This window comes from Anabrus simplex, chromosome 3 (genome assembly GCF_040414725.1).
Source record: "Anabrus simplex isolate iqAnaSimp1 chromosome 3, ASM4041472v1, whole genome shotgun sequence".
Taxonomy (NCBI): domain Eukaryota; kingdom Metazoa; phylum Arthropoda; class Insecta; order Orthoptera; family Tettigoniidae; genus Anabrus; species Anabrus simplex.
This window is the reverse complement of record NC_090267.1, coordinates 483,752,856-483,765,735: the sequence shown is the minus strand read 5'-3', so window position 1 is coordinate 483,765,735 and position 12,880 is coordinate 483,752,856. Positions and strand designations below refer to the sequence as shown.

The following is a 12,880-nucleotide window of genomic DNA, read 5'->3' as shown; positions in this document are numbered from 1 at the left end:
GCTATGGAGTACGATACGGGTTTGTAACGTCATGCGGAATCGAGTGCTCGTGTGAGATTCCACGCTAATCCATACACCGCTCGCGCACGACTCTACACGAAAGTTAAACAGAACATTGATGTAATTGATATTTTGCTGACAATAATGAATATATTATTAAATAAACAGTTTGACAGTGTTTACATTTTAATTTGAAGCACCCAACGACTGAAATATGTATTAATATTATGTAACTAGCACATATCTAGGTTATGTTTGCCGGGCAGTCTGTAAAAATGGCAGGTCGAAGGGAGAACTCTGAGATTTAGTATATTTGTATTGAGCTTCAGAATAAACATGACTCTTTTCTCCTGCAGAAGAAGATTACTGGACTGATATGGAGACGAACTAGCCGAAGACTCAGGGTGTTAATGGACGATGAAAGTAGCTTTGTTGCCATGAGGTGTGACAAGATGAAGGGAATGGTATGTGAACAAGTTCTTCGACCGAGGGGGTTGGCCGTGCAGTTAAGGGCGTGCAGCTGTGGGCTTGCATTCGGAAAATAGTCAATTTGAAGCATACTCTCAGCAGCCCTGAATGGTTTCCCATTTTCACACCAGGGGCTGTACCGTAATTAAGGCCACGGCTGTTTCCTTCCCACTCCTAGCGCTTTCCTATCCCATCGTTGCCAAAAGACCTATCTATGTCGGTGCGACGTAAGGCAACTTGTAAAAACACAAGCTCTTTGATTATGACAGAGTTGCAGATCTCAGCTTCAGGGGAATGGATATTGGACCGGGTGCCTTCAGAGAGGAGGTGATGAAGGTTATTTGCGAGATAAAGTCTGGAAAATTTCCAGAACCTGCCAATGTTTATGCTGAGATACTACGAGTAAATGTTCTGGGTGATGAAAATGTCAATGTTCTCACATCCCTCTTCACTAAGATATACTAGACAGGCCTGATTCCTGAAACTGGCTCAAGTTTACTACACTATTCAAGAAGCTTAATGCGAGGCACTGCGAGGAAAATCAAACGATCAGCTTGATGAGTCATTTCATCAAGCTGTTTTTGAAAATAATTTATGGAAGAATATTCCGAAAGTCCTAAGAATTTGTGACAGACACACAATTAGGATTCTAGGGTGGATTTGGCACCAGGGATGCCTTGTTCTTGATACAAGTTTTTGTGCAGTGCTACCAGGACGTGAACGAGGATATGTTTTGGTGCTTCATTGATTATGAAAAGGTATTTGACTGAATACAGCACACTGAAATGCTAGAACTCCTTCAACGAGTGGGACTCGGCAATAGTGATGTACGAATCATTGCCAACCTGTACTGGAATCAGTGAGCGAACATTCGGGTGAATGACGCGTTGTCCGATGAAGTAAAAGTTCAACGTGACTTTCGACAAGACTGTGTGTTGTCTCCAATGCTCTTCAACTAATATTCAGAGGCAGTCATGACAGAAGCTTTGGACAGGTTGTCATCAATGCCAAAGTCGTCAACAATTTTCGATATGCAGATGACACAGCATGATTGCCAGAAACATCGAAGATCTCCATCTATTGCTGAATCGCATGAACGTAGTTAGCAATGATTATGGCGTAAGGGTGAACGTTCAGTAAACAAAGTCCATGGTTGTCAACAAGGAGGTCATTAATACCACATTATCAGTTGCTGATGAAGCCATCTAACAGGTCCGATCAAATAAATATCTTGGGTGCTTCCCAAGTGGCAAATGGGACTGCAGCTAGGAAATCAAAGCTTGTACTTTATTTAGGTTCTGTATCTGCTCAGTGTTATGTTTATTATTTAATCTCCAAAGTGCTGTGAACCCTATTTTTTTACCATAAGGTATGTTAGGGTTGTAGTTTATCCAAAATGTACAATTTCTCTGATAAAATTCTATACATAAACAGCAAAATAGACATGAACAGAAATGGAAAGATAAAATTATGATATATACAGTCCTTAATACTAGAGTAATAATATTTAAAATACCAGATCATAATATATACAATACATATGTTAAACAGCTATTAAGCAGACAATATCAAATTATATGTGTTTAAATACATAATCAATAAATTCTGAAAATTGAAAAGTGCAGCATTTTTGTATAAAATATGAAATTTAGTGTTTTTCAGTATAGCAACTGCAGGTTAACAAATGCATCTTAAGTTCAAAACGTGCTCTCTCAAAAGCAGGACAGTTGAAGAAAATGTGTTCTACAGTTTGAATGTCTTCAGTGCAGAAGCACAGTGAGCCTTTTTGTGTGGGGATTTTGAATCGCTTGAAGTAAGCATTGAATTTACCATGACCTGATAGCACTTGAGTTAAATGAAAGTTGCACACTATATATTTACATTCCAGCCTACTATATACATTTGGAAAAAACAAGTCTTTGGTTAGACACACAGCCGTTAAAGGCATTTGTGTACAAATATTCCCCATAAATCAAATATCTTGAGAATCCTTCATATTATGTATTGAGGAACCGGCACATATAAACAACAAAGCCTTAAGTAATGCTTGAGTGAGAAGATGGAATAAAAGCCAGCTTTGGTAATCCTGTAGCCAAAATTCTTATTATTAAACCTAGTTGACTTAAAGTTGACAAAGCAACTTTATGATTGTCTAATTTTGAGTTACTTTGTAAAAATCATTAAAATCATAAATAATGTTTTTTTTTTTTTTAAATTTACAATCAGTGGGTTAAGTAGACTCCCTCCATGGCTTATTGGTAAAGCTAGTCTCTGAATACCAGGATCACAGGGTCAAACCTGGCAGAGGTAATCAACTTGTGTCTAGCACTTGACAGTGTGCAGCCACTCGGCTACACTCGGGTGAGATCTGTCGGCTGTGCTCAGGTGAAGTAATTCGGCTGTTCTACTAGCGCTCCTTCAAATAGTAGTGGATAGTAATGGAATATGAGTGTCCAAATATTAGGCAGTATTCAAATACTACGTTGTTTTATCGTAATTTAAAATTCAATACCGAATGGCAAGGCAGTACCGAGACTACAGTTACTAAGTAGTAGCCTACATTTTTATGGCTTTTATTGCAATACCGTAACTACAAAATTATTAACTAGTACATATTTTTTTTTTTTTTGCTTTTTGGGTTACTGTAGTCACGTCCTAGTTCGTGAACCATGGGCAACGGCTGAGTGGCCTAGTAAGTGGTCCTGAGAGTTGGGATACCAGTTGCTATGGAATGGGAGTGGGCATCTCGGACATATTCTGAGTCATGGCCCTCCTTGTGCTCAGGCGGCTAGGACTATACAATTCACCGGTGGTCCATAACCCGTTAGAGGAGAGATCCTCACTTGGACTATGTGCAAGTAGGGTAGCATCCTGCTTCATGAATTTACCAAGCTCAGAACATTTTAAGCAAGCCTTGGACCTATGGGAGTAATGGAGTCCCACTCCCATTTGACAGGCGAGGGACTCCTTGGAAACAACTTGGCGAACGAAATGGAATTCGATGGGGAGCTATCAATATTAATGGGGCTTATGGAAGAAAGAAAGTAGAACTGGCTGAGTCAGCAAAGAGGATGCATCTGGATGTGGTAGGAGTAAGTGATATTCGGGTAAGGGGAGATAATGAGGAAGATGTAGGAGATTATAAAGTGTACTTGACAGGTGTTAGAAAGGGAAGGGCAGAGTCTGGGGTAGGGCTCTTTATCAGGAATACCATTGCACGCAACATAGTTTCTGTTAGGCACGTAAATGAGTGAATGATGTGGGTAGATTTGTCAGTTGGAGGAATTAGGACTAGAATTGTCTCCGTATATTCACCATGTGAGGGTGCAGATGAGGATGAAGTTGACAAGTTTTATGAAGCATTGAGTGACATCGTGGTCAGGGTCAACAGCAAGGATAGAATAGTGCTAATGGGCGATTTCAATGCGAGAGTTGGGAATAGAACTGAAGGATACGAAAGGGTGATTGGTAAATGTGGGGAAGATATGGAAGCTAATGGGAATGGGAAACGTTTGCTGGGCTTTTGTGCTAGTATGGGTTTAGCAGTTACGAATACATTCTTCAAGCATAAGGCTATTCACCACTACACATGGGAGGCTAGGGGTACCAGATCCATAATAGACTATATCTTAACCGACTTCGAATTCAGGAAATCTGTTAGGAATGTACGAGTTTTCTGGGGATTTTTCAATGATGCAGACCACTATCTGATCTGTAGTGAACTAAGTATCTCTAGGCCTAGGGTAGAGAAAGTGAAATCTGTTTGCAAACGAATAAGGGTAGAAAATCTCCAGGACGAGGAAATTTAGACAGAAGTACATGGATATGATTAGTGAGAAGTTTCGAACAGTAGACAGTAAGCAGGTTCAGAATATAGAAAGTGAATGGGTGGCATACAGGGATGCTGTAGTAGAAACAGCAAGGGGGTGCCTAGGAACAACTGTGTGTAAGGATGGGAAAAGGCGAACATCCTGGTGGAATGATGAAGTGAGAGCAGCCTGTATACGTAAAAAGAAGGCTTATCAGAAATGGCTCCAAACAAGGGCCAAGGCAGACAGGGATTTGTACGTAGATGTAAGAAACAGAGCAAAACAAATAGCTTTTGAATCCAAAAAGAAGTCATGGGAAGATTTTGGTAATAAACTGGAAAGGCTAGATCAAGCAGCAGGGAAACCTTTCTGGACAGTAATAAAGAATCTTAGGAAGGGAAAGGAAATGAACAGTGTTTTGAGTAGTGTAGGTGAACTCATAAAAAATCCCAGGGAATCACTGGAGAGATGGAGGGAATATTTTGAACATCTTCTCAGTGTAAAAGGAGATCATCCTGGTGGTGTTGCAAACAGCCAAGCTCATGGGGAGGAGGAAAATAATGTTGGTGAAATTACGCTTGAGGAAGGATGGTAAATAAACTCCATTTTCATAAAGCAGCAGGAATATATGAAATTAGACCTGAAATGGTGAAGTTTAGTGGGAAAGCAGGGATGAAATGGCTTCATAGAGTAGTAAAATTAGCGTGGAGTGTTGGTAAGGTACCTTCAGATTGGACAAAAGCAGTAATTGCACCTATCTATAAGCAAGGGAACAGGAAGGATTGCAACAACTATCGAGGTATCTCATTGATTAGTATACCAGACAAAGTATTCACTGGCATCTTGGAAGGTAGGGTGCGATCAGTCGTTGAGAGGAAGTTGGATGAAAACCAGTGTGGTTTCAGACCACAGAGAGGCTGTCAGGATCAGTATGCACCAGGTAAATGAAAAATGCTACAACAAACAATGGTCAATTCTATTGTAAGGAAAAGTGCACTTTAATTTGTTTTACGTTATATTTTGTTTTAGAAATGGCATGCGAATAAAAAAATTTGTGTTATGGACGAATCATCCGCGTTTCAATTTTTTCCTAAGGGAAAATTTGCTTTGATATACGAGCGCTTTGTATTACAAGCATGTTGCCGGAACGAATTATGCTCGCAATCCAAGGTTCCACTGTATTTCGGAGTCGGAAGAAAACTAAATGTCAAGGCCTACAATATCGAAAGCGCATAACATTGATCAATGATGTTATTTGTCTCTTATGCAGCCTCTCAACTCCGATAGATGGGATTACTGCCGTGTACCGAGTATAATAACCTGACTGAATATTAACGGGAAATAGCCGGGGAGTTAGAAAACTTTCTTCCTGGGCATGCCATTCCTCTGGTTCATACATTTTCTGATACAGCTGGTACGTTACACACTAGTTCTTCATAGTATTCCAGTTATTCAATCCCTATTCTAATGCGCTGTTTGAATGAGCAGTGTGCATACTTAACCCTCAAATGGTCCATGTAAACTACTGTTACGGTCACACGATTTTCAGGATTTTTGTATACTTTCACTAAAAATTCTTAAAAATAGGTTTTAAAAGGAAACCATGCAGTGTAATACATTTTATTAAATCATAATATCATAGGCTATTGAAATAAATATATTTTTGTTTTGTACCTTTCATTATATCTTTACAGCCATCCTGAGTTTCTAAAAAAGTGTTCCAAAATGATATTATCAAAATGTTTGCGCCCATACCAGACACTAAAATACTAGACTTACCCGAGAAAGTCAAATCACAATGTTGTACACAATTTTATGCACTTCAAAAAAATATGAACACTTTAGATGTTATATACACAAATAAAGATATATATACATATATATTCAAGCACTAGAACGCCCCCGCAAAGTCACTCAGAGGAGCTACCAGAACTAGACTGCTCTCTCCTCTTTCTTCCTCTCTTTTCAGGCCTCCAAAAGTGCTGTAAATTGTGGTAACACACCCTGTGAACTGCACAGTTACAACCAGGGCACAAATGCCGGGTCCTTCCCTTTTTTTGTTGGTCCACAGATTACGCATATATGTTCCAGCTTTCCAGGAAGTTTGTCAATGTCACTGTCATTATCATTATTTCATCCAACATCTTCTGAATGGGTCATGAACCTAAATTACTTGGGACTTGAAACTAAATTACTCGCCATTTCCGCAAAACACTGATAAAAACAGCGCGTACAACAGAACGACACCGTGACGCGGCAAGGCGCCATATTGAACTGCGCAGTTAAGGTAGCGAGCCTAACGACTGAACTTTAGGCTATGCAGTACATTTAAACGGCAGTCTATAACCTAGCAACTAGAGTAAAAAGAGAGACTGTAATCTGCTGTTTAAAATGATACTACATAGAGCACATTTGTGTGTTACTACGCACAATGAGAGCGTGTCTAATGAACGGCTGCAAAACAGTTGATGTATCGTCGTTGACCACATTAACATGTACAAAAAGGGCGATGCATCGTCGTTTAACTATTTGAGGGTTAAGGTAGAGGCTGAGTAGTGGTAGTGTAGTGGTAGTAGTAGTAGTAGTTCTCTAATAACATTTTAGGCCTATTCCAAATCACAGCACCACAATTCACTAAATAACTCAAAATTCAACTCTGAAAAGAGCTGTTTCTTAAGAAAAGCTTCTTCCTCTTCACTTTTATTAAATTCTACATTAATTTTATTCCAAATTATCAGTGAAGAAAAATTTGCATCCAAGTCAGATAGATTTTTCCGCTGCCAGTGTACTGAATTAATATTTTCCGACTCGTCGGGTACTCCTAGGAAGTCTCCTGGGAGTCTCTATTATTCAACCCTCTCCCCGCCAAAAAAAGATGAAGAGTGTTCACGAGTCACAGCTGTCTGCGGTTTGGTCATTCCAGTTCTGGTACTTTGGACTGTTAGATCGGCAGTGTAGTCCTGTTCGTTAAAAGTGAGAAAATATGTGGTGTTTCATTTGATCGAGTATTTCATATGAAAGCATTGCTTTTAATCGTGCCATTCCTACTGACGTCATTGTAATGTATGTTCATTTCAGTTCGGAAAACCACTAAGACAGTCTTTCTGAGGATGTTAAAAGGCAGGATGTAAAAAGTGTCTACCATTATAATGAAAACTCCCAAACCTGATTGTGACTGATGGTATGCAAGCAGGTCTACCATTAGAGTGAAAATTCCCTAACTCAGTCTTCATGTGAGAAAATATGTTTGGTGACTTCACCATCGCATTTCAAAGGTAACATTAAGAGCTATGCAATTTAATACAATCTTGCTCATAACGTGTACACTAGAATTCCGTAGCGAAGCATGGGTACATCAGTTAGTAACAGAATAAAGTGATCGTGCTTCAATACGATATTTACACACGAGTCTCGGTCACTCAAGCATGCAGGCACATGTACAGTACAGTGACATACACTATGTACACTCACATATTTACACTAACATACCCTGTGCACACTCACATATTTACACTAACATACACTATGTACACTCACGCATTTACACTTTGAACAAATCAGCGTAGCAATAAATTGGCAGCAATAGCTTCTTGCTCGCTGTCGGTAGGTCTTGATAAACTCGGTTGTCTTTTTATGGGCGTTCTTCGTGGAGAACGGTCTTCTTTGAAGTTGAAACTTAATTGTGCCAGGTGATGAAGTCGATCGAGTCAATATCGTCCCTTTATTTTGGGTGTAGATAATTGAAGTTATAGGCTTAAGTTGATTTTCAACTATGTCTGCATGCTCAGGTGACTGGATTTAGGCGAGAATTGTTTCAAAATGTTCTCGAAGTTGTAACTTTCTCTTTTCCACATCACTGTCATGTTTTCTGTTGAGAGGATTTCGCAGTTCCTTGAAATCAGCTGCACTTTCGTCACAAGAGGGCGATTCTTGAAGAGTCACTTCATTCCCTGGGCTGGCACTTACATTCCTACCACTTCCGTCTCTGATGCTGATTAAACTCTTTCCAATCAGATGAATGTGTTTGCACATATTAAATCTGATGGATGAATCAATGCACGTACAAATGTAAGCATGGAGGCAGAACTTGCATTCGGTACACCTTAAACTGCAGTCACAGTTTTTGCCATCCACCTTCCTTACTTCGTAAAATTCAGTCTGCTTTTCAAAAGGAATTTTCCATATGCCGTCCTCGTAGTTTACTCCCTCAGAGGAGAGTGACAGTCATTTCATGTGCCTTTTTCTCAGCGCCAACAATTTATGCGTAAGCTTGCCTTTATTAAGAAAAATGAGGCAATCGAACAGTTTGTCTTGGACAAACATCATAAGAGTATGGACAGGTAGGTCAAGTCTCTTGGGAGTCTCTGCCTTTCGAATAAATGTGTTTAACTACTCCATGCATAGGGCCGTGCATGGAGGCGATGACAACAAGCCCAATTAGTCACCATCCGTTTGTAGTTAGCCTTAAAATACTCGCTGAATTCCTTGGTCAACAAATTATTAAACAAATTAAGTGGACAGCTTGCAATGCGAATTCCTTGGTGTCGGGATCAACTTTCAGGTCAGCCGTTAAGTTACCAAGCATCCTAGAAAAGGCAACTTTGTCTCTTTCCTCCAATAGTACTCGGCTCTTTGTAGATCTCAACTTGTTTCTCGCGCCCTTTGATTTTGCAGAGCTTTTTCCTCCATGCCTGATCTACATGCCACGAACAAAATAAATGAAACTTGGGGGGCATCATGACTGCAAGTCGTGCATTATAAAATGTTTCAGCCATGTCCGACATGAACACTTCAGGGTTCAACGTGTCTGGAAGAGCATTTCTAATCGTCGTAAATAAAATTTGAAATACTGCTGTGTCGGACCTATTTGATAGCATGAAAGCGCTTGGGAAAACCTATCACTAAGAGGGTAGTCAGTTCGAAAGCTCACTTACTTAGACCGTGGGTACCATCATTACAATGTTCCTTCCTAAATGTTCAAGTATTTCTTTCTGCGCTTCATTCATAATAATGAGGACCAAATCTTCCTCTTTTAGCTCAGGATTGCTCCAGAAGGTATTCCCTCTCCTTCGTAGAAACGAACTACGCCACTGATTTTCTGCATCTCTTGGAACCATGATTCAACACTCGTACAATGGTTACCATGGCGTACAGCTTGGGACTTTAAATTGTACTGCTGCTCAATGTTTAAAAGATCCTTTCAAGTGAGTAAGTGCACACGCTCTATGTCAGTACCACCGACAGAATCCCTAATTTCATCCAATATATATCAAATGGAATTTTCATGGCAATTTTTCTTGCCAGCTCCTTTCTGTCTGATTTAGAGAGCCTCAACCGACCTAACTCGCCCTGGTGACCGACATGAGATTTACAGTACGACACTGATACTTTTCCTGATACATGAAATGTAACATCAATTGACGCTGGGCAGTGTCCATTTATTTTATTGCTATCAAGCATATTTTGATGGTGTAGTTCATTTCCTTTACATTTCAAATTACTATCTCTGTGGCATCGACAGGAACATTTAGCTGAGCTATCAATCTTTCGAATGTATTTTGACCGCCATGTAACAAATTCACACAAATCATCCTTTTCTATTTTTGTTTTCCAGTCTTTAAACTCTTGTTCCTTTGAGAATTCTAAAACTTCAGTCTTAACTGGAATGTTCACTGATAAAATGTTGAAGAATTTTGTCTCTAGTGCCACGATCTTCTAAACAAAGGGGGTATTTCACTTTCGATTGAGTTTCATAAATCTGGTTACTATGCTTAAATGTTTTTATGGCTCATGAAACGTAATTTATTATTCGTACTAAAGGAGCACAAATCACACTGAAACTCGAGAGAGGAATTTGAATGTTACAATCTAACGTGACTGTTTAAGTTTTTCCTATAATTAAAATCCTTACTGCACACGTTGCACCTGAATTTCTCCATTCTAAGAATGCCGCAGAACTGGTTTGTCACCTCCAGTTACTAATTAGAAGACTCTAGATCGTTATCTCTGTATACTTCACTCACCAATTCTCAACATTAAACAACAACGCTCCAGCGGGAAAATTGGAAGCAGGACCGAACTTAGCGGAGTTGCTCCGAGTGGCTGCACATTGTCAGGCGCTAGACACAAGTGAAGTATTCAGGTTTATTCCTGGGGGGGATAAAGGATGCCGGGCTTAGAGCTAACCACTTTATCCCACTTAGTACTAAGGTTATGGATAGTAGAAGCCTTTACCGTCCACTCCAAGGGCCTTCGTGGTCTGTACAGAGAAGGCTAGGACTTTGCTTGAAGTGTATTAAAGACTATTTTTGTAGAAAAGAAGGCATGCATATAAAAATAATCTGAATTTGTTGCAGGTGTGGCCTTGAAAACATTATATTGCAAGCATTTTGACATATTTTTTGAGTGAAAACTGAATGAGACAATGAACTGTTTATCTATTGGATATTGGATCTTGGATATTGACCTATTATAATTTCTTCTTGAAGCTGCATTAGAAGTATAAAGTGATATAAGAGCATGCTAGACAGAATCTTTTTTTTTTTTTTTTTTTTCCATGGTGGTGTACCCTGTTATCCTCATTGTTATGTTTCGTTTCAGATCCAAGTTATGGAGAAGATTTCCACAATACAGATGAACCTGGTGGGAAAGGAGTGAATGGAATGGCAAACGGTGTCGAAATAGGATTTCATAATGAGCTTGACCAAACCTCAGATTCAGGTAAAACTGGAAATATTGTGCTTACACACTAATACACCCATTTTTAAAAATTTTACAAAGCTTATATTTATTCTACATCTTTATTATTTTTACAGTATATTGATACATCCTTTAGGTGTATATGTCACTTCTATGCATAATCTCCACCTCTTTTAACTGTCGAATGCCACCCTTTCTTCTTCTTCCTTGTTTTGCTATCGATGTAATTGCTTGATGAGATGGTGGTTGAGAAGCTGTTGTTGCTGCAGATCCTCTAGGGCTAGAGGAATACAGTTGTATTTTGTTGTTGGCAGCTGCTTGTGTTTCTACATCAGTGGGGCTGAGAAATTGCTGTTGTCACCTCATCTATCAGGCCCTGTCATTCTTAGGCATTCTTCTTTATTGTTCCTGCATAGCTAAAGGTCAAGGGCTCTCATGGCTACATTGATTTCATAGTCATCCTAAATGACAATGTCATTTTCAAAACAGTGCTGATGATTAAGAGTACAATAGTAAACCAATAGCCTGTACTGGTTTACTGTTTTATTATACAGATTTCATGCTCTTCCTTCACTTTCTTGAACCATGCCACCCGCATACACGGAACCTTCTCCATGACCATCTCGTTCGTGTGTAAACGTGCTGCTGATTCTCTAATTTCGGATGGGATCCTTCTTCGAAACTTCTGCTGACATTCTAAGTATCTTCATCTCTGTGGCATTTAGACTATGTCCAGCATTTTGAAGCACACATACATCAATGCAGTTTTCACCACCAGCATGTAGAGCATGTACAGTTTTTGTGCCATTCTCTTATCACAGAACACAGGCAAACATAAACCCTTCAGCTGGTCTACACTTATCCTGTGATTTACATTCTCATCGCATCCATCCTATATTTCCACCATAGAGACCTCATCACATCCATCCTGTATTTCCACCGTGGAGACAAGATATATAAAATTTGCATTTTGGCAGTGATTGGGAGTCGAGGAAAATATGGGGTTGAACCACAAGATCTTCGTAAGTGAAATGAAGATAAATAACATTCAGGAAATTCAATCGGCAAAAAATACCAGTGTTTCGCCCCAGTGCGGCATGGGCTCATCAGTTGGATACAGCACCTTCCCAAGACACTGGCTGGCTAGCACGCCAGTAGCGACACGACTGCAAGCTATACATGTGATAAGCACAATGCTGTGAAGATGTTCGATCTGGAGTGGGTCACTTTCAGCCCATTTTCTTCTAGCCCTTTTTGCCCTTATTTTATTCAGTCATAGCAGTACCACGTTGTCATTGATCAGTGCATCATCATCATGATGGATGGTAATCTGACAGTATCTAGTCAGGGCTGTAAGACACGTGTGGCAGTGTTGTCCATGTCCATCCCAGTTTTTGGTTCATATCCTTCATTTTCTGATCATGTAATTTAGTGTTTTTGTGAAGCACTGTCAATGTGAACATGATTACTTGTAATATTATTATTAATACAACTTCCCCCATGAGGAGGCTACCACAAGGACAAAGTATATCGACTACACAATATTATAAGAAATAAACTGATAAGTGTTATAAATATATCATAATACTCTATTGCGCAAGATGTAGAATAAGCATGTAGTTTTGACCAATTGTATCTCCTGATTTCTCCTGATTTTTCCTGATTTTTGGTTTTGTAAAGGCAGGTATGCATAAGTCTATAATGAAGATGTATGTATATAATGCCTTTTTTCTTTGGTTATATTCTGTTGTGTTTTGTTATTTGTTGTTATTGTGTGTGTTGTCCGACTCGTTGGCTGAATTGTCAGCGTACTGGCCTTCGGTTCAGAGGGTCCCGGGTTGGATTCCCGTCCGGGTCGGGGATTTTAACCTTCATTGGTTAATTCCAATGGCCCGGGGTCTAGG

General features: G+C 39.5%; 1 protein-coding gene across 2 annotated transcripts in view; it reads left to right on the top strand.

The window, feature by feature from the left end:
• Ankle2 (ankyrin repeat and LEM domain-containing protein 2) overlaps positions 1 to 12,880 on the top strand; it is an 86,856-nt gene that overhangs the window by 64,900 nt on the left and 9,076 nt on the right. For both annotated transcript variants that reach the window (XR_010859561.2, XM_067143605.2), the window contains exon 7: positions 10,878 to 10,997. Coding sequence is in view for 1 of the 2 variants with exons in the window: in XM_067143605.2 (XP_066999706.2) it covers positions 10,878 to 10,997 (120 nt within the window). In the remaining variant the exon portion in view is untranslated. The remainder of the gene's footprint in view (positions 1 to 10,877; positions 10,998 to 12,880) is intronic.